This window comes from Gopherus evgoodei, chromosome 9 (genome assembly GCF_007399415.2).
Source record: "Gopherus evgoodei ecotype Sinaloan lineage chromosome 9, rGopEvg1_v1.p, whole genome shotgun sequence".
Taxonomy (NCBI): Eukaryota; Metazoa; Chordata; order Testudines; family Testudinidae; genus Gopherus; species Gopherus evgoodei.
The window spans coordinates 50,376,662-50,396,924 of NC_044330.1; the positions used below are offsets into that span (position 1 = coordinate 50,376,662).

Sequence of the window (20,263 nt, forward strand, 5' to 3'; positions counted from 1 at the left end):
TAGACTGTAAAGAAGTAAGAAGTGATGGAATGGATAAGACAGAGTCTGTCTGGGCAAAAATCACATTGGGAAAGAAAGTGACTAGAGCCTCCCCTGAGATAGTGCTTGGGGTGTGCTACAGATGGCCAGGATCTGATTTGGATATGGACAGAGACCTCTTTAATGTTTTTAATGAAGTAAATACTAATGGGAATTGTGTAATCCTGGGAGACTTTCACTTCCCAGATATAGACTAGAGGACAGGTGCTAGTAATAATAATAGGGCTCAGATTTTCCCGGATGTGATAGCTGGTGGATTCCTTCACCAAGTAGTTGAAGAACCAACAAGAGGGGAAGCCATTTTAGATTCGGTTTTGGTGAGTATTGAGGACTTCGTAGAAGAAATGGTTGTAGGGGACAACCTTGGTTCAAGTGTTCATGGACTAATTCAGTTCAAACTAGATGGAAAGATAAATAAAAATAGACCTGGGACTAGGGTTTTTTATTTCAAAAGGGGTGACTATAAAGAATTAAGGAAATTAGTTAGGGAAGTGGATTGGACTGAAGAACTTGTGGATCTAAAGGCAGAGGAGGCCTGGAATTACTTCAAGTCAAAGTTGCGGAAACTCTCAGAAGCCTGCATCCCAAGAAAGGGGAAAAAATTCATAGGCAGGAGTTGTAGACCAAGCTGGATGAGCAAGCATCTGAGAGATATGATTAAGAAAAAGCAGAAAGCCTACAAGGAGTGGAAGATGGGAAGGATTAGCAAGAAAAGCTACCTTATTGAGGTTAGAACATGTAGGGATAAAGTGAGAAAGGCCAAAAGCCATGTAGAGTTGGACCTTGCAAAGGGAATTAAAACCAATAGTAAAAGGTTCTATAGCCATATAAATAAGAAGAAAACAAAGAAAGAAAAAAGTGGAACCACTAAACATTGAGGCTGGAGTAGAGGTTAAGGATAATCTAGGCATGGTCCAATACCTAAACAAATACTTTGCCTCAGTCTTTAATGAGGAGCCTATGGATAATGGTAGGATGACAAATGGGAATGAGGATATGGAGGTAGATATTACTACATCCGAGGTAGAAGCCAAACTCGAACAGCTTCATGGGACAAAATCGAAGGGCCCAGATAATCTTCATCCAAGAATATTAAAGGAACTGGCACATGAAATTGCAAGCCCATTAGTAAGAATTTTTAATGAATCAGTAAACTCAGGGGTTGTACCATATGACTGGAGAATTACTAACATAGTTCCTATTTTTAATAAATGAAAAAAAAGTGATCCTAGTAACCATAGGCCTGTTAGTTTGACATCTATAGTATGCAAGGTCTTGGAAAAAATGTTGAAGGAGAAAATACATCTCTACCCTGTTATAACGCCACCTGATATAACATGAATTCAGATATAACACGGTAAAGCAGCACTCCGGAGGGTCGGGGCTGTGTGCTCCGGCGGATCAAATTAAGTTTGATATAACGCAGTTTCACCTATAAGCGGTAAGATTTTTTTGGCTCCCTAGGACAGTGTTATATCGAGGTAGAGGTGCAGTTAAGAACATTGAGGTCAATGGTAACTGGGACAAAATACAACATGGTTTTACAAAAGGTAGATTGTGCCAAACCAACCTGATCTCCTTCTTTGAGACGGTAACAGATTTGTTAGACAAAGGAAATGCAGTGCATGTAATTTACCTCAATTTCAGTAAGGCATTTGATACGGTTCCACTTGGGGAATTTTTAGTTAAATTGGAAAAGATGGCTATCAATGTGAAAATTGAAAGGTGGAAAAGGAACTGGTTAAAGGAGAGACTACAACGGGTCATACTGAAAGGTGAACTGTCAGGCTGCAGGGATCGGTTTTGGGACCAATCTTATTTAATCTTTTTATTACTGACCTTGGCACAAAAAGTGGGAATGTGCTAATAAAGTTTGTGGATGACACAAAGCTGGGAGGTATTGCTAACACAGAGAAGGACCTGGATATCATACAGGAAGATCTGGATGACCTTATAAACTGGAGTAATAGTAATAGGATGAAATGTAATAGTGAACAGTGCAAGGTCATGCATTTAGGGATTAATAACAAGAACTATTGTTATAAGATGGGAAGGCATCAGTTGGAAGTAACAGAGGAGGAGAAGGACCTCCGAGTATTGGTTGATCACAGGATGAGTATGAGCCAGCAATGTGATATGGCTGTGAAAAAAGCTAATGCAATTTTGGGATGCATCAGGCAAGGTATTTCCAGTAGAAATAAGAAGGTGTTAGTACCGTTATACAAGGCACTGGTGAGACCTCATCTAGAATACTGTGTGCAGTTTTGATCTCCCATGTTTAAGAAAGATGAATTCAAACTGGAACAGGTTCAGAGAGAGGCTACTAGGATGATCCGAGGAGTGGAAAACCTGTCTTATGAAAGGAGACTCAAAGAGTTTGGCTTGTTTAGCCTAACCAAAAGGAGGCTTAGGGGAGATATGATTGCGCTCTATAAATATCAGAGGGGTAGCCGTGTTAGTCTGGATCTGTAAAAGCAGCAAAGAGTCTTGTGGCACCTTATAGACTAACAGACGTATTGGAGCATGAACTTTCATGGGTGAATACCTACTTCGTCAGATGCATGTCATCCGCTGAAGTGAGTATTCGCCCACGAAAGCTCATGCTCCAATACGTCTGTTAGTCTATAAGGTGCCACAGAACTCTTTGCTGCTCTCTATAAATATATTGGAGGAATAAATACCAGGGAGGGAGAGAAATTATTTAAGCTCAGTACCCATGTGGACACAAGAACAAATGGATATAAACTGGCTATCAGGAAGTTTAGACTTGAAATTAGACAAAGGTTTCTAACCATTAGAGGAGTGAAGTTCTGGAACAGCCTTCTTAAGGGGAGAAGTGGGGGCAAAAGACATATCTGGCTTCAAGACTAAGCTTGATACATTTATGGAGGGGATGGTATAATGGGATAGCCTAATTTTGGCAATTAATTTGTCTTTGACTACTAGTGGTAAATATGGCCAATGGCTTGTGATGGGATGTTAGATGGAGTGGGAAACTGAGTTACTACAGAGAATTTTTTCCTGGGTGTCTGGCTGGTGAGTCTTGCCCACATGCTTAGGGTTTAGCTGACAGCCATATTTGTAGTCGAGAAGGAATTTTCCTCCAGGGCAGATTGGCAGAAGCGCTGGAGGTTTTTCGCATTCCTCTGCAGCATGGGGCACAGGTCACTTGCTGGAGGATTCTCTGCACCTTGAGGTCTTTAAACCACATTTTGAGGACTTCAGTAACTCAGACATAGGGTAGGAGTTTGTTGCAAGTTTTGTTACAGGTGTGAGTAAGATTCTGTGGCCTGCGTTATGCAGGAGGTCAGACTAGATGATCATAATGGTCCCTTCTCACCTTAAGGTCTGAGAGTATAATGTTTAATGATGAAGTTATCTAAGGTTTATGGCAATGAAAAGAAAAAAGGATACTTTAAAATGGCACTGTTTGATTGTAAGCTTTTGGCACAGGAACTGTCTCTCATTGAATTGTACAGCACTTACCACAATGCATCACTATCTGATTGAGGCCTCTGTGTGGTTGCAATACAAAGAAATAATATAAAATGAATACAGATAGAATACATGTCACATTCTTAGTGTTAAAGTAATATAACCCTATAGCATGCTATATTATTATGGGAGAATATCCCATAATATTAAAAGCACCTAGGTCTCTCTGACTTTCAGTTAGACTTAGGTGTTTTAAATTTTTTTATCCATGACCTTGAAGTGAAGTGAAGTGGGGAACATCATGAACCAGACAAACAATAGTCCTCCACAATTAGAAATACAGAAACAAGAATAATTTGGATGAAATACAAGATAATACAGAAAAACTATGTAGTGAGATCCTGATAGTACCCTGAATGCACTATCAGAAGGTTAGAATTTATTAGAACAGTTTAAAAGCACCATAAAATATGTCGTCCTCTCTGTTTTTTAACATTAGGGTGTTTAGACATAAATTCTTCTGTGAAGGGAGCCCGTTTTGTTCGATTCTGTGATGCTTTCAACATTCCTCTGATCACTTTTGTGGATGTTCCTGGATTTCTACCAGGTAGGCCCTCTGTATTTGTAACTCTCTATGATTGGGGTGAGAGGGCAGTCGGGCTAGGATATTTAATACCATTTCTCTTTGTTTCTTTATCTAAGGTTGTGTTTGTCAGGTAGGGTGTGTTCATCCCCTGTCGGTGTCAGAGCAGTTGCAAAGTCATCATGCAGGGCCCAGCCAAAGATGGGCTGTTTCCTTGCCAGCACCCCAGAAACCCCTTTCATCGCAGCTAGATCAGAAGTTATTTGCACTTCACTTGCTCTGCATTTTCTTGTTATTTTGAGATTCCAAGTACCTGAAAAAGGGCTCAGCTATAGTGTTCCTACTCTGCCTTGTGTTAAGGTCTTGCAGAGCTGCATTGCTGCCTCGGGAGGTGTGAGAGAAATTATTCCTGCAAAGGTGCAGTTGAGAGCAAACCCACTGCATCACCTATTAGTTCTCCTGACTTGTGATGTGGGGAGAAAGGGCCAGTGGGGCGTAATTCCCGGTTGACCACCTGTGTCAGAACAGCTGCAGTATGTGTTTCCAGCAGTTCTTCTGCTCAGAGCCCTGATAAAGGAGAGACTTTCAATCTCTTTCCCCTTTGGGGATGGGGACCTTCGCCTCCTACAGACTGTTATCCTGGAGTATGCCAGGCTCTCTGGGCTTCAAGCAGTACATCTCTTGCCGGGAGGCCATCCTGGTCAACGATGGACATTCCTATTTTATCTGCTGCGTGGGAGAGTCTTATATCCAACAAAGGTGTTCCATCTGCACTGCTTTTAAGGACAGGGCAAGAAAAAATCAGGAGCTAAAACAGACTCTTAATGATGGAGCATTTCCTCCAACCAGCCTCAGATCCAGGCCAGGAGACCATCTCCCTCCCACCCACCGACATCAGTGCTGAGGGAACACGGTGCCCTGTCAACTTTGGCACATTTACCTTGGTCTACCCAAAGTAAATCCACAGAGAATACCCACAGAAAACTGAGTCATTCCCACAGAAAGATGCCACCTCAAAAAGACTTTGATCCCCACAGAACAAGACCGCTGTGGAAACCTCACATTCTACCCTGGGTACAACTGAGGCTCCAGATGCTCTTAGTATTGATTCTCTAACCAGGGCTCCGGGCTCAGCAGAGAAAAAGGGCAGCAAGCATAGCTCAGTAATGAAACATTCAGTGCTGCACAAGCAGGACACTGCATCATCGAAATATTCCGCCTCTCAGAGGACAGCACCCACAAATTTTTCATTACCGTCTACATCCAAGTTGGCCTCAGTACCAGGAAGATATGCCTCTCATACAGTCTCAGTGGCCCCTGAGGCATACTCATCAGTACTGTCTACTTTGACCAGAGTGGACTTGCCAGGGCAGCATATACCTTCAGTACCAAAAACAGAACAGAACTCTGCTCTTCAAACCCACCCAGTACTGCAGGAATTCAGATTCTCAAGGGATCTATTTCTGTTGTAGGTGCCTGTCTCCCTTGTTAGTTGGTAGTAAGAAGTTATCGGTACCAAGACAAGCATGGTCGTGGAGATGGGACCTTTCCCCTGGTGCCGCTTGACTCTCCAATACTTTCAGAATGCTGGGGCTCCCCCTCTTAAAGAGGAGGAATTTTCCTCCAATTTAAAAATTTCGATCCAGTGCTCCCCAACACTTCAGAAAAGTGATTTTCATCCTGACGCTTTTGACAATAAGGGGGAGTTCCACCAAAGACAGGCCTCAGGTTCCTCTGACCTTATTCGAGCAACCAATGGATGCCACTCCTGATGCCTTTCAGATCTCTCCATTGGCCATACTGTGATCCTTGGGCTTCATATCATCAGCAATTGTCCCAGGCCCCTAGTTTCTTGTGGGGAATATGGAGGAGACGCTTCTCTGCGTCAACTCCTCCTACTCCATTGCCTCAGGCACAAAAACCCTTTGAGAAACAAGAGACTAGAGCAGATAAAGAGATTACTCACTGTGACGGGGTGTGAATCACCATTCTGGCGCCTTCTGCCGGCTGTCATGGGAATTAGCTCTGCTTCCCAGGGCCCTGTAGTCTGGTGGTGCATTGCTCCCATCTCTTTTGTACCAGGACTCAAACCACTCCCAGGACTGTGGCATCATCTTTAGTGACACTGCCCTCTGGCTGTGCCACACTCTGTGTTCCACCGCTTCTGGGGGACCTGCAGTCTCTCTGGGGGACCTGCAATCTCTGTCTAGCCACTCCCTCAGTGGCAACTGCTGTCCATTGTCCCAGGGCCGCTTACCATGTGGCTCCAGCACCCTCTTCTGCCCTTACCTCAGGGCCTCAGCCTGCAGGCCCTAGCAGCCAGCCAGGAGCTCTCTCTAGCTCCCCTGGTCCCTGCTTGCAGCACTGCTCTGTCTCAGGTGCTGGCGCTCCTTCCTCCTGCTAGGAGCCTGGTCTTCTCCTCTGGAGCTTCAGTCAGCTACTGAACTCTGCTCTGCCTTGCAGCCCTTCTTGTATGAGCCTGCCGGGCCATGACTGGCTACTCCTCTCAGCCCCTTTCTAATAGGCTGCTTTTAACCCCTTTTCTAACAGTGAGGGGCAGCTTCCCCATCACTCTTCCCATATGAGGTGGTTATACCTCCCCTATTGTCTGTGGCTGATGAGTTCAGACATTTCCAAAAGTTAATGAAGCACGTTGCAGATTCCCTTGAAAGTCACAACATAAGCTCCTGGACATCTTCCAATGAACTCCCTCTACCCAAGCTGCCCTGCCTATAAGTGAGGCCCTGGTGGATCCTGCGAAATCCATTTGGTGGGTCTCTGTAACAATTCCATTGATGTGTAAATGAGTCAGTAAGAAATATTACATCCCAGCTAAAGACTCTGAGTTTCTGTTCGCCCATCCAATTCTGAACTCACTAGTTATGGAGGCAGTGAACGAACATGGCAGATGATATCATGCAAAGGCTATGTGATCTGTTAACATCCAAAAATGCTTTGATCTGTTCAAGAGAGAGACTACTCATCTGTGACTTTTCAATTTAGGATTGTGAACTGTCAAGCTCTCGTAGCTAAATACAATCATTCAAATTATGCCAAAATCACCACCTTTATTGAGCGTCTGCCAGCTGATCAGTGTGACCAGTTTCAAGCTGTTGTTAACAAGGGTCAGCTGTTAACCAGAACATCGCTACAGGCCTCATTGGACACAGCCAACACTGCTGCTCAATCCAAGTCTATGGCAATGGTCATGTGGAGGGATGTCCTAGTTCCAGCTGTCTGGATTTCCAGGGGATATCCAAAGCATGGCGGAGGACCTTCCCTTTGATGGCCTCAAACTGTTCACAGGGACCTCTGATGATTTGTTGCATACCTTTAAGGATTCCAGAGTCAGTCTGAGATCTCTTTGGACTTACACACCTATAAACAAATGAAGGTTTAGTAGATCCCAAATGGCTCCAAGATCCTGCTCCACTTCATTCTCCAGATCCCAGAGACTGTTTGAACCACCCAGGAAAAAATCAGATCTCAGAGAAAGAGACCACCTGCTCCCTCTGCACCCACTACAGAACCATCATCATCATCCAAGCATCAGTTTCGATGGACTGGTTGAGGGCCCGGAACTGTCCAACTAAATTGAGCTATATATACACCATTTTTCCCACCTTCCACCCTTCAGAAACCATCTCTCCTGCTGTCTTCCCACATGGATGAGAATCACATTGGATAAATGGGTGCTGGAGATTATAAAATCTGGGAAATTTTACCTTCCTCCAGTATACCCACCCCCCATCCTGTTTCTCCTCAGCAACCCCTCTCATGAACATCTGTTAAAGCAAGAAGTCGACTCACTTCTGTAAATGGAAGCTGTGGAACTATTTCCTATTAAGCACAGAGGGAAAAGATTTTATTCCAACTATTTTCTGGTCCTGAAAAAGAATGGAGGGTGGAGATTGATATTTTAGATCTAAGATTCCTAAACAACTTTGCCAAGTCTCAGAAGTTCAGGATGGTGTCTCTTGCAGCTGTATTTCCATCATTAGAACCAGGGGAATAATTCCTCAACCTTGAGGGGAACCCAGGACCTCAGAGTGATGGAGGAAAACTCTTTGTCTGCCTGCTCATTTCATTTCTTAGAAGGGACATGTCAGCAAATCCTCCCCTTATTGACTGCTTTATGTTGGGAGAAGTGTAGTTAGGGCACAGATTTTTATCTTTCATTCCTTTTCACTGTAACTCACCAGATCTGCTGTGTCTCACTGATGTTTTCTTACCCAAATTAATTGCAATATGCCCGTGGGAGCCCAGTATTTGTTTCCAAGTATGGCCTGAGATTGTCTTTGCTGTCTGTGTTTGTAATTATTCTCTTGTGTAGGATTCACAGCTCTGGCAAGTTCTAGGAGGGAATGTCTTTTTCTGCTGCTGACCCTGAATGATGGCTTTGAACTGTCCTTGAGTCTGAAGTGAAAAAACACATCCTTCTCCATGTAAGAGTATCATGTTTCCAGAGAATTGAAATTAGCAGATAAGGAGGAATTTTTCTCTGATAAATAGGTTGGGGTCTTGTACTATTTTTCAGCTGAACCAAAATTTGCCACCAAGTGGGAACCTATTAATATTTTTATGGTATTGTGATACCATATAGCTGCTGTTCACCTGTGGTATACATTCACTGCAGTTCTCCATATGAGCTTTCCTTACCCTATTGTCCAGCATGGAGATGTGGAGAACACTATTGTACAGTAAACACCACTGGGGGTGTGCGACTTTGATAAGTTCTAGCTGACCTGCTTGCAGCACCTGGAGAGAGCTGTCCACATGAATTGATGTTTTTGGTAACTTTCCTGAAAGGGTTTTTTGGTTCTAATAATTTTTAGGCACAGCTCAGGAATATGGAGGAATCATACGTCATGGTGCAAAACTACTGTTTGCCTTTGCAGAAGCAACTGTGCCCAAAATTACTATCATCACCAGAAAGGTAAGGTGTCATTATTTCTTGATGTTTTCCAAGGCCTCCTGTTCTGCTGGAAGTAATGTTATTCAGAGGTGACTTCCTTCTGGACTCCTCTTGTCTCTTTCTTCCTCTCTCATAAAGCTTCTTTCTTTCAACTTTCAAGCAGCTTATGTCTCTACTCACCTGTCTGAATGTTGCTACAACTCCTCCCTGCCCTTTGCCACTAAGCTCCTTCAATAGTCTGTCTGCTTTCACCTTCATTTCCTCACTTGGATCTCTTGCAGACAAGTGTCTGTCCCTTCCACATCACTGAATTTCTCTCACTGAGGTCACAAATGACCTAAATCTGGCCAGATCCAGACTTGGCATTCTCTGAAGTTTTTGTGATTTAGACAATTGAATCCTTCTATTGCATCTCCTCCTAGAGCTGTGATAAGCCTGTGTTCTTCTCCTTCTTCCTCTGCTGCTCTGTTAACATTTCCTTACATGGCTGCTCCTCTCTCTTAATGCTTTTTCATTTTCCCTCAGAGCTCTGTCCTCAGTACCCTTCCCTTTGCTCTTCTGTTCCTATCTATCTGTTGTTTCTGTTAGACACCATACTGATAGGTGCCTTGTAAATGCAACCTCTATATACCTTAGCTGCTCTCAGGGGTTCAGCTACCATCATCTCGCTTTTCCTTCTCGGTTCAACTTCACCTTTTGAACTGCTTATAAGACACTCTTCTTATATGCTTATAAGAACTTATCTTTCTACCCTTCTCCCTACTTTCTCTATTGTCAAAAACTCTAGAATCCTTTTCTCCTGAGCTTGCCACCCTGGGGTCATTTTGACTCCTCCTTGTAGCATAATACATTCATCAAACCCTGCTACTGCTTCTTCCTGTCTAATCTCTCACTATTTCTTCTCTGTCCATATAGACTCATAGACTCTAGGACTGGAAGGGACCTCGAGAGGTCATCGAGTCCAGTCCCCTGCCCTCATGGCAGGACCAAATACTGTCTAGACCATCCCTAATAGATATTTATCTAACCTACTCTTAAATATCTCCAGAGATGGAGATTCCACAACTTCCCTAGGCAATCTATTCCAGTGTTTAACTACCCTGCCAGTTAGGAACTTTTTCCTAATGTCCAACCTAAATCTCCCTTGCTGCAGTTTAAGCCCATTGCTTCTTGTTCTATCATTGGAGGCTAAAGTGAACAAGTTTTCTCCCTCCTCCTGATGACACCCTTTTAGATACCTGAAAACTGCTATCATGTCCACTCTCAGTCTTCTCTTTTCCAAACTAAACAAACCCAATTCCTTCAGCCTTCCTTCATAGGTCATGTTCTCAAGACCTTTCATCATTCTTGTTGCTCTTCTCTGGACTCTCTCCAATTTCTCCACATCTTTCTTGAAATACGGTGCCCAGAACTGGACACAATACTCCAGTTGAGGCCTAACCAGCGCAGAGTAAAGCGGAAGAATGACTTCTCGTGTCTTGTTTACAACACACCTGTTAATGCATCCCAGAATCACGTTTGCTTTTTTGCAACAGTATCACACTGTTGACTCATATTTAGCTTGTGGTCCACTATGACCCCTAGATCTCTTTCTGCCATACTCCTTCCTAGACAGTCTCTTCCCATTCTGTATGTGTGAAACTGATTGTTCCTTCCTAAGTGGAGCACTTTGCATTTATCTTTATTGAACTTCATCCTGTTTACCTCAGACCATTTCTCCAATTTGTTCAGATCATTCTGAATTTTGACCCTGTCCTCCAGAGCAGTTGCAATCCCTCCCAGTTTGGTATCGTCCGCAAACTTATTAAGCGTACTTTCTATGCCAACATCTAAATCGTTGATGAAGATATTGAACAGAGCTGGTCCCAAAACAGACCCCTGCGGAACCCCACTTGTTATACCTTTCCAGCAGGATTGGGAGCCATTAATAACTACTCTCTGAGTACGGTTATCCAGCCAGTTATGCACCCACCTTACAGTAGCCCCATCTAAATATCACTAAGAACCTGCTCCTTGAGCCCCTTCAGAACCTTGTTTTGGAAGATGCGTGCCCTGACTCAATAGTCCCAGAATGTTCAGAGCTGTGTAACCATGACTGTTACATATGGAGCCTAGTGTTATAAATCATGACTGTTCCCTCTGTGTGCCCCATCACAAGTGATCTTGGGACCCTAACCATTCCTCTTTCCCTTTCTCTTGTGCAGTTCTACTTTAACTGAAACTTAGTGTGTGTTTATTATAATTCAACATTAGTAGTAAAATAATAATAATAATAAAGTTTGGTTGGCTAGTTCTTGATTGTTTGAAATGGCCGACAATGTGAAATGCCCAGTCTTCAGATTGTGGGCCTTGTGGAGTAAAAACGCCTTCCTTCTCACATGCCAGCATTGTTTGTGTCAGGGGTATCCCTGTGAGCCTCTTTTGCCTGTGCAACATTTGCTTTTAGAATAAGGACTAGCAGAGATGGCTTTAGCTGCTCACCCTGTGGAAACTGCATTGCAACACTGAGACATCTTTGGGTCCAGCACCCAATGAAAAATGCCCATCAGGGAATATTAAGAAGTCCATGGAAGTACTGTTCTGCTGTCATGTAAAGGTAGGTTCCTCCAAGAGGACAGATAAAGAAAAACTTAAGAAGATGATTGAGTTCTCAGATCACATCGTTACAGCACTGTGCAGATTCTGCATCCAACTGGCTTCTCTTTGTTCCTGTCACAATTCTGAATCATCAGAGTAGAGCTGAGCAGTTTAGATCTCAACAGGCCTGTGAGAGTGAGTCTGCAGGAGGAAAAAAGAACTTTGAAAACATGGGAAGAAAAAGTGTTTTCCATGAGGACAGCTACTAACTAAGCCAGAAAGATTGCCAAAAAGGATTGCAAGAACATTTTTAAGTGCATCAGAACCAGGAAGCCTGCCAAATAAGCAGTGGGCCACTGGACAATCAAGGTGCTAAAGGAGCACTCAAGGAGTATAAGGCCATTGCAGAGAAGCTAAATAAATTCTTTGCATCAGTCTTTACTGCATAGGATGTGAGGGAGATTCCCACACTTGAGCCATTCTTTTTAGGTGACAGATCTAAGGAGCTTTCCCAGATTGAGGTGTCCGTAGAGGAGGTTTTGGAACAAATCAGTAAATTAAACAATAATAAGTCACCAGGACCACATAGTATTCCTTCAAGAGTTCTGAAGGAACTCAAATGTGAAATTGCAGAACTACTAATTGTAGTTTGTAATCTATTATTTAAATCAGCCTCTGTTCGAGATGATAGTAGGGATAGCTATTTTTTAAAAAGGCTCCAGAGGCGATCCTAGCAATTGCAGGACAGTAAGCCTAAGTTCAGTATCATGCAAATTGTTCAAAACTATAGTAACGAACAGAATTATCACACAGATAGATGAACATCATGTGTTGGGGAAGATTCAACACGGCTTTGTAAAGGGAAGTCATGCCTCATTACTCTATTAGAATTCTTTGAAGGGGTCAACAAGCATGTGGAGAAGGGTGATCCAGTGGATATAGTGTACTTGGATTTTCAGAAGACCTTTGACAAGTTCCCTTACCAAAGTTTTTATGCAAAGTAAGCAGTCATAGGATAAGACGGAAGGTCCTCTTACGGATCAATAACTGGATAAAAGACATGAAACAAAGGACAAAAATAAATGGTCAATTTTCAGAGTGGAGAGAAATGAATAGTGGTGTTCCCCAAGGATCTGTACTGGGATTAGTGCTGTTCAACATATTCATAAATGATCTGGAAAAATGGGTAAATAGTGAGGAGGCAAAATTTGCAGATACAAAATTACTCAAGACAGCTAAGTCCAAAGCAGATTGCGAAGAGTTACAAAGGATCTCATAAAACTTGGTGAGCGGGCAACAAAATGGCAGATGAAATTCAATGTTGATAATGCAAAGTAATGCACATTGGAAAACATAATCCCAACTATATATACAAAATGATGGCATCTAAATTAGCTGCTACCATTCAAGAAAACGATCTTAGTCATTGTGGATAGTACTCTGGAAACATCCACTCAACATCCACTGGTGCAGCGCCAGTCAAAAAAGCTAACAGAATGTTAGGAACCCACTAGGAAAGGGATAGATAATGAGACAGAAAAGATCATAATGCTACTATATAAATCCATGGTACACCCACATCTTGAATACTGCATGCATTTCTGGTTGCCCCATCTTATAAAAGATATATTAGAAATGGAAAAGGCACAGAGAAAGGCAACAAAAATGATGAAGGGTATGGAACAGCTTCCATATGAGGAGAGATTTAAAAGCCTGGGTCTTCTCCTTTTCCAAGCTGAAATGACTAAAGGGTGACATGATAAATGTCTTTAGAATCATGAATGGTGTGGAGAAAGTAAATACGGAAGTGTTGTTTACCTGTTCACATAACACAAGAAGCAATGGTCACCCAATGAAATTAATAGGCAGCAAGTTTAAAACCAACAAAAGGAAATACTTCTTCACATAGCGCACAATCAACCTGTGAAACATTGCTGGGGGATGTTGTGAAGGCCAAAAGTATAACTGGGTTCATAAAAGACTGAGATAACTTCATGGAGGATAGGTCCATCAAAGGCTATTAGCCAAGATGGTCAGGGATGCATCCCCATGCTCGGGGTGTCCCTGGTTTCTGTTTGCTGGAAGCTGGGAGTGGATGATGGGATCCCCTCGATGATTGCCTGTTCTATTCATTCTCTCTGAAGCACCTGGCATTGGCCACTGCTGAAAGACAGGATACTAGGTAATATGGACCATTGGTCTGATCCACTGTGGCCATTCTTATGTTGTCATTAGTTGCAGCAGATTCACTGTTTCATGACTTGGCAACACATTATTTTCAAATAAATTTCTGAACTCTTAAGATAACTTTTGATTTCTCTCTTTTATGTTCAGCATTGATTAGGATACCAGCAATATAAGAATATAGATGCTAAAATTGGATGTCTTGATTCTGCACTAATTGGTTATTTGATAGAACCATAAAGATGAAGATAGTATCAACTGAATTTGTTCAGTTTTCTTTTTTCATTCTGGTATAGTTTTGCTCAGAAGTACTATTCCCAACCTGCAATGATAACTTGTCATTTTCAATAGGTGTTTCTGAGTCGAGACCAGCAGGTGTGTATTATGGCACTACTGTACTTTCAATACATTAACCCTTTTGTGATGAGGAAGGAGGAGGCCTTTGCGATGGACACATTTATAAAAGCAAATAGTAATAGTTGTGCTTTCATGTCATTAGGTTTAAACACCTCCGTTGTCTCACTTTAGTTTAGTGCTTCTGATAGAGGTCAACCTGGACACAGGCTTCCTGTGAATTTTGGAGCAAAGTTATGCTAATGCTGAGCAGTTGCTCTCGAAATGCATCAACTTGGGCTCTCTTCAGTGTGTCCTTGTCTCTAGAATGGCAATACTTGCAGAAGGGATTTAGTTTGTTGCTGTTGTGCACTTGTCTGATATCAATGACTTTCTGTCTCTTCCAGGCTTATGGGGGTGCATATGATGTGATGAGTTCAAAACATTTACGAGGAGATGTTAATTATGCATGGCCTACAGCAGAGGTTGCAGTAATGGGTGCAAAGGTAAATGCAGGCTATGTTTCACTTCTGACTTCCAGGAGCCATAGCTATCTCTGAAAAATCACTGGATACGGCTTGCTGAGATTAATACAACTGATTTTTCTCTGAAGTATCTTACTATTTTATAGCACAGCTTTTATTGTAGTGCTTTAAATCCTATGCCTTAAATAAGAGGTTTTTTTTTCAAGATGGATTAATTATTTCAGTCCAGTTTCAGGGCATGTTTGTATGTCTTTCTAGGGTGCTGTCCAGATCATTTTCAGAGGAAAAGAAACAGATGCAGAGGCAGAATATGTGAATAAGTTTGCAAATCCCTTCCCTGCGGCTGTCAGAGGTACCTGGGACTTTGTTCTTCAAGTTCCTTTCTTAAATTCCTTGGTTAAAGTCCTTTGAGAGTCAAATTTCACTTGTGTAGTCTGTGGTCACGGCTAACACTTTGATCAAATATTAGTTTAATCACACAGGGCATTTTAAAGACAAGGGATTTAGGAATGAAAGTGGCACTAATCATAGTTTGGAAATTATTCAAATGCTCTTACATTTTTATTTTTGTGTTTTTATTTTTTTTTCCAAATTCCAACTACAAAATAACACATCTGAAGGGCTTCTATACAATTTCTTTGAAGCACTGGTGATATGTAGGACACAGGGTCATGTCTGAGGTGCTGATAAGCGTAATAAAAATGCTCTAAATATGAGAGGCATTTCAAAACCTGGACAACTTCCATAGTACTTGGGAGCACTGTGACAATCTGGGTGGAGTTTAATGAGGTGTGCTGGTCAATTTTAGAAGGGGCAGACTTCTGGCTCAGCTTCAGTTCCCCAACATACACTGCTGCCCCAGGTGGTTGGCCAAGGGCCCTTAGTTTTTGTTGTTGTAGTAGTGGATGTAATTCTGTATTTCCATATATTTAAAAGTTCATTTCTTATAAGTTGAACCTTAAAGTGCATATTTACTCTGAAAGATGTGTGTGTAGAAATGGCTCTTTCTCAATCAGACGATCAGTTCCCTATATGTTTTAGTTACATCTGCTTACTCTACTGATCAGTATATTCATTTGTACCACATTTTAGTCCTGTCAGTAGCACAGCGTGATAGCATGCACAACAAGATAGATTGTTTCCTGGCTAGTGGATTATCAACAGAAGTGTTAAATGTTTTCACTGCAGTGTTTATTGTTGGGACTTGAGCCAGGAAAAAAACAGAATTTCACTATCAGATGCCAGGTTGAATTTGCAGAATTGTCAGAAAATACATCTTGTCATTTGTAAACCGAACTGACTTGTTTTGAACTGCGGGAGACTATACATATAGAACTTCCCAGTGAAATTTACAGTTATTCTTGAATTGAGCCCCACTGTAAGTTTAAATTTCTTGGCTTTCTAATGTTTACTTATTGGATAATGAAGTTTATGCAAAGCGTTTTAAGTTATTGAAACACATTGTCAACTTTGTCAGTTTAACTCAAATGCTTCTCTTGCGAGTTAAGTTATAAATTAACCGTTGCATGCAGTTCTCTAATACATTAATTGTTTAGTGACTGCATAGTTTTGATATTGCAAAGTAATTACAACTAGATATATTGTGGTTGGGAGGCAATAGTGTTTGTGTGTAATTTGTTTTTGGTAAATTAAACAGGGTTTGTTGATGATATCATTGAACCTTCTACCACTCGAGTCCGCATTTGCCGTGATCTGGAAGTGCTGGCTAGCAAAATGCAATCTAATCCCTGGAAGAAGCATGCGAACATTCCACTGTGAATATGATGAAGAATTGGCTACAAAATGAAGCCACTTTTGCGACACGGGGAAGTGTTCTGAATACATATATTCCTTAGCTAAAGTGGAGAACCTGAACTTAGCACTATGAACATTTCTTTTAATTTTAATTTGCTTAAGTATTATATAGCAATAAATTTTGAGAGAATGGTTTTATCTGGTATTACATGATTACTTTTAATTAACAGGTTCTTTATTTAGACAACAGTCCTGAAATTGCTTCCTCCTTAGAAGTCTTGAGTCCAAATGGATTTCAAGACCTCATGGTCTGATCATCTGCAATGGAGACAGGGAAGGAATGTCCCTTGAGTCCATTGGCTTTCTATCGTTGTTTGGCACAGACAGAAAGGGCTCCAATAGAGAATCATGCCTTTGGATCCAGTCAGACTTTGGTATAGTTGAGATTTGGGCAGGACAACGATCTGGGAACGGTGCATCATCTCTGGATCCTGGCCTATTGGTTCTGTCCCTGCCTTACAGAACCCATCATATTTGTTAGGCAAAACTCCCAGTATGCTCCCTCTAATGGTGCTGATGGTGGGGTTCTTGAAGCATTGGGAACCATCCTGAATGCAGTCTCGAGAAATTTGCTCTTGGGCTCCATAGCTTCACTTCCTCTGATATTCTCTCCAGAGCAGCTGGCTTTATGCACCTATTGAAGCAACACTCTTTGGGTAATATTGTATTCTCATATGTGGGTGTAATAACACTTGGTGGGTAGAAACTTAATTGTTTGTCTAGTTAAAGTTGGATTTAATGAAGAGGGTAAAATGTGCTAAAGTATCTGACATTGCTCAATCCACTGTTACTTTTATCACAACTTTCTATTGCTTTTTGTGGCAAGAGCCTGACAGAAAGTAAATTAATATACAACAGTGGAAATTAGTGATGGCTAATTGAAAATAAACAAGGTATGAAAATTACTGCACTTCAACATGCAGATTTGTGCATTTGGGGAATTTAAATAGCACACTGACTGGTGTTTTCAGTGCTTTGTGTGTATGGGACTGGTGCCTTGTTCCTGTGGGTGTGATGATGCAGATTGTCAGGAATCAGGACCTACAGCAGATCCAGTCTCTGGGCAACCTAACAAGCACTGCCAGCCTGTAGTAGGCTGCCTGATTGACTTCACTGCCTGAGTGTGGGAAGAGCCAGCAGACAGGCTCTTAAATACAGCGGCTGCTCAAAGCATTTGCCCACAGCTGTGGTAGCTCCTGCACCTGCTTGTTCCCAGTCTTGCTCCCACCTTGTTCCAGCCCTGATCCGGTCTTTCCCCAGTCTTGCTTTGCTTCAAGTAACAGGCTTTTGACACTCAGCTCTGATTCCTATCTTTTTTTACTCTGGCATTTGGCTTTTGACTCTTGTTCTGACCCTGAGCTCCAATTCCTAGCCTCTGACTCCAGCTCTGACCCTGAGCTCCAATTCCTGACTACATACTCCTGTTCCAACCAGTAGACACAACTACCATGTCCTGGTTTGTAACACAGATATAGGTGCCATGTGTGAGGATGTTGGCATTGTTTAAATTGTGTGATTTTTCACTTTTTAATTTTCATGTATAAGGTTTATTTGTTGTATGTATGACACTGAGAAAATGAAATTAAAATCCACAAATAAAGGGAACAATTGGTAATGTTTTCCACTACCAACACTGTGATATCAGACTACATGCATGTGTGCTATTAAATAGTACAGGAACACAAAGAGCCTCCTGCAGGTTAAAAAGAAAGAAAGAGGAAAAAAAAGGTGGTGGGCAGAGAGATGATTAGAGGAAAGAAATAAACAGGCCAGGGTGGGTTACACAGCCTCTGCTGTCAACAAAGTGTACATCTGTGACTGAAGCCAGCGTAATCCAGTTGATTTAAATATGTAACTGTAGTACTGTGGGGTAGAAACGGGTATCTGAGTGCGAAGTAATTTTTAGATAAAATTACTAAAAACACCAACCAAATTATTCAAATTGATAACTGGGAGAAACAATAATAAAACAATGGAATTATTAATTGTTTGTCAGGTGACTAGTTCAGGGAAACTAAAGTCAAAATAACTGTTTTTTTTTAGATAAGGGAAGTGCAATAAATGTTATATACTTGAACTTCAGTAAAATATTTGATAAGGTGCCACATGGAAAATTATTAATTAAATTAGGGAAGATGGGGATCAGTATAAGAATTGTAAGATAGGAACTGGCTAAAGGGGAGATCAGTCTTATTTGATATTTTTGTTAATGACATTCATCAGCACGCGCCTGTTTTTTGTGCCAAACGAAGCTGGCAGCATCAATAGAGAAGGAGATTGCAATATTATACAGGCAGATCTGGATGACCTTGAAAACTGTAGTGAAAGAAATGGGATGAAATTCAGTAATACGAAGTGCAAGATCACTTAGGGTCTAATAATAAGAATTTCTGCTACAAGCTGGGGACTCATCAGTTGAAAGCAACAGAAGAGGAGAGAAACCTGGTTGTGTAGGTTGATCGCAGGGTGACTGAGCAACCAGTGTGATGAAACTGAAAAGGTGTCAGACGAGGCATTTCCAGTAGAGATAGGGAAGTATTAACGCTATTGTGCAAGGCACTGGTAAGACCTCATTTGGAATACTGTGTACATTTTTGGTTCACTCATGTTAAAGAATAACTGGAAAGAGCTTGGCTTGTTTAATCTAGCAAAAAGAAGTCTGAAAAGGTATATGATGGCTCTCTATAAATACATCCGGGTGAGGGTAGGGGTAATACCAGGGAGAATGAAGAGCTATTTAAGCTAAAGGACAATGGCAGAAAACCAAATGGATATAAATTGGCCATGAACAAATTCCGGCTGGTAATTAGAATTTCTAACCTCCTTCTCTAAGTTCCTGCACATGGATCCCACTTACAGTTTCCATGTGCCCCAGCACAGGAGTTTGAAGTATTTTCATTAGTAGTGTCCAGTAGGAGTCTTGTATGCACTCATGTCCACATAAAGGTCATTCTTATAACTGACTCTCATGACAGATATCTGTACTGTCTAGGTGAGGAACATATCACTAAGTGTGAGATTTGCGAGTCCTTCAAGAAGGGCGCACAAAAGGAGAGTGCGTCCAGACTGAAGCTTTTTCTGATGGAAAGCTCCATGAAAACTACTTCAGACTCAGAGGCTTCTGTTTTCACAAGGTCTCTCTTCAATGCTCCTGTCACCAGAAATGTGACATCTAATTCTGGAGCAATTAAGTAGACAAAGGAGACTCAGAAAGGTTCTCCAGAGAGTCAGGGACCTTTGCTATCCAAGGATTCAGTGTCTCTGATTCTGTTTCCCAGCACTGAGCTCTGTCTCTGCTGCCAGGAGTCTTCAAAGGAGGAAGACTTCAAAGGAGCCACTAGTGCCAAGGATTGCAGAGCAGCTAGTGCAGATGAGCTCTGCCTGGTGTGGGAAAAAGAGAGAATAGGACCTGACATGCTGCACTGCAGCACAGAGCTGATACAGAAACTACCCCCTTCAGCTGAAATATCTCAGGGAAAGAAGAATCACCTGCGTTCCTCCTCTTCAGCACCATCTTCAGCAGCACTGCCTCTCTCAGAATCAGAGTGCTCAGGACAGTCTTCTGCAGAGCTTCCCTTGTCAGCCTTGATCAAAGCCTGCTCGGCACCAGCAGGTTCAGCTGCAGAGGAAGCTTCAGAGCAGAGAGAGGCACCTACAGCATCCTCACTGCAGGGACCTTTTACAACTACATTTTCAGCTGCAGACTCTGACAGAAGTCCTCCACAAAAAGGGAAATCACACAGATGGAAAGAAATTAAGTCTAGGGAGGCATATGGAAAGTCCTGAGGATGCTAGTAGTCCTGAAGATGCTAATTCTAACTCTGCTGCTTGGTTCCATCCAAACTGGCCAAACATCCCTTTCTCCTGTGGTCCACAGCCTTGGCTATATTGGCCCTC

General features: G+C 42.0%; 1 protein-coding gene across 3 annotated transcripts in view; it reads left to right on the forward strand.

Annotated features, from left to right (window-relative positions):
- The window catches only part of PCCB (propionyl-CoA carboxylase subunit beta), a 77,473-nt gene extending 59,502 nt beyond the window's left edge, over positions 1 to 17,971 (forward strand). For 2 of the 3 annotated variants that reach the window (XM_030574677.1, XM_030574678.1), the window contains exons 10-14: positions 3,974 to 4,081; positions 8,893 to 8,993; positions 14,474 to 14,572; positions 14,810 to 14,903; positions 16,209 to 17,971. In XM_030574677.1, coding sequence (XP_030430537.1) covers positions 3,974 to 4,081; positions 8,893 to 8,993; positions 14,474 to 14,572; positions 14,810 to 14,903; positions 16,209 to 16,330 — 524 coding nt within the window. In that variant the 3' untranslated portion in view covers positions 16,331 to 17,971. Of the gene's footprint in view, positions 1 to 3,973; positions 4,082 to 8,892; positions 8,994 to 14,473; positions 14,573 to 14,809; positions 14,904 to 16,208 lie in introns of those variants that run through there. The other variant, XR_004001914.1, reaches the window with a different exon arrangement.
- Positions 17,972 to 20,263: the final 2,292 nt, after the last annotated feature.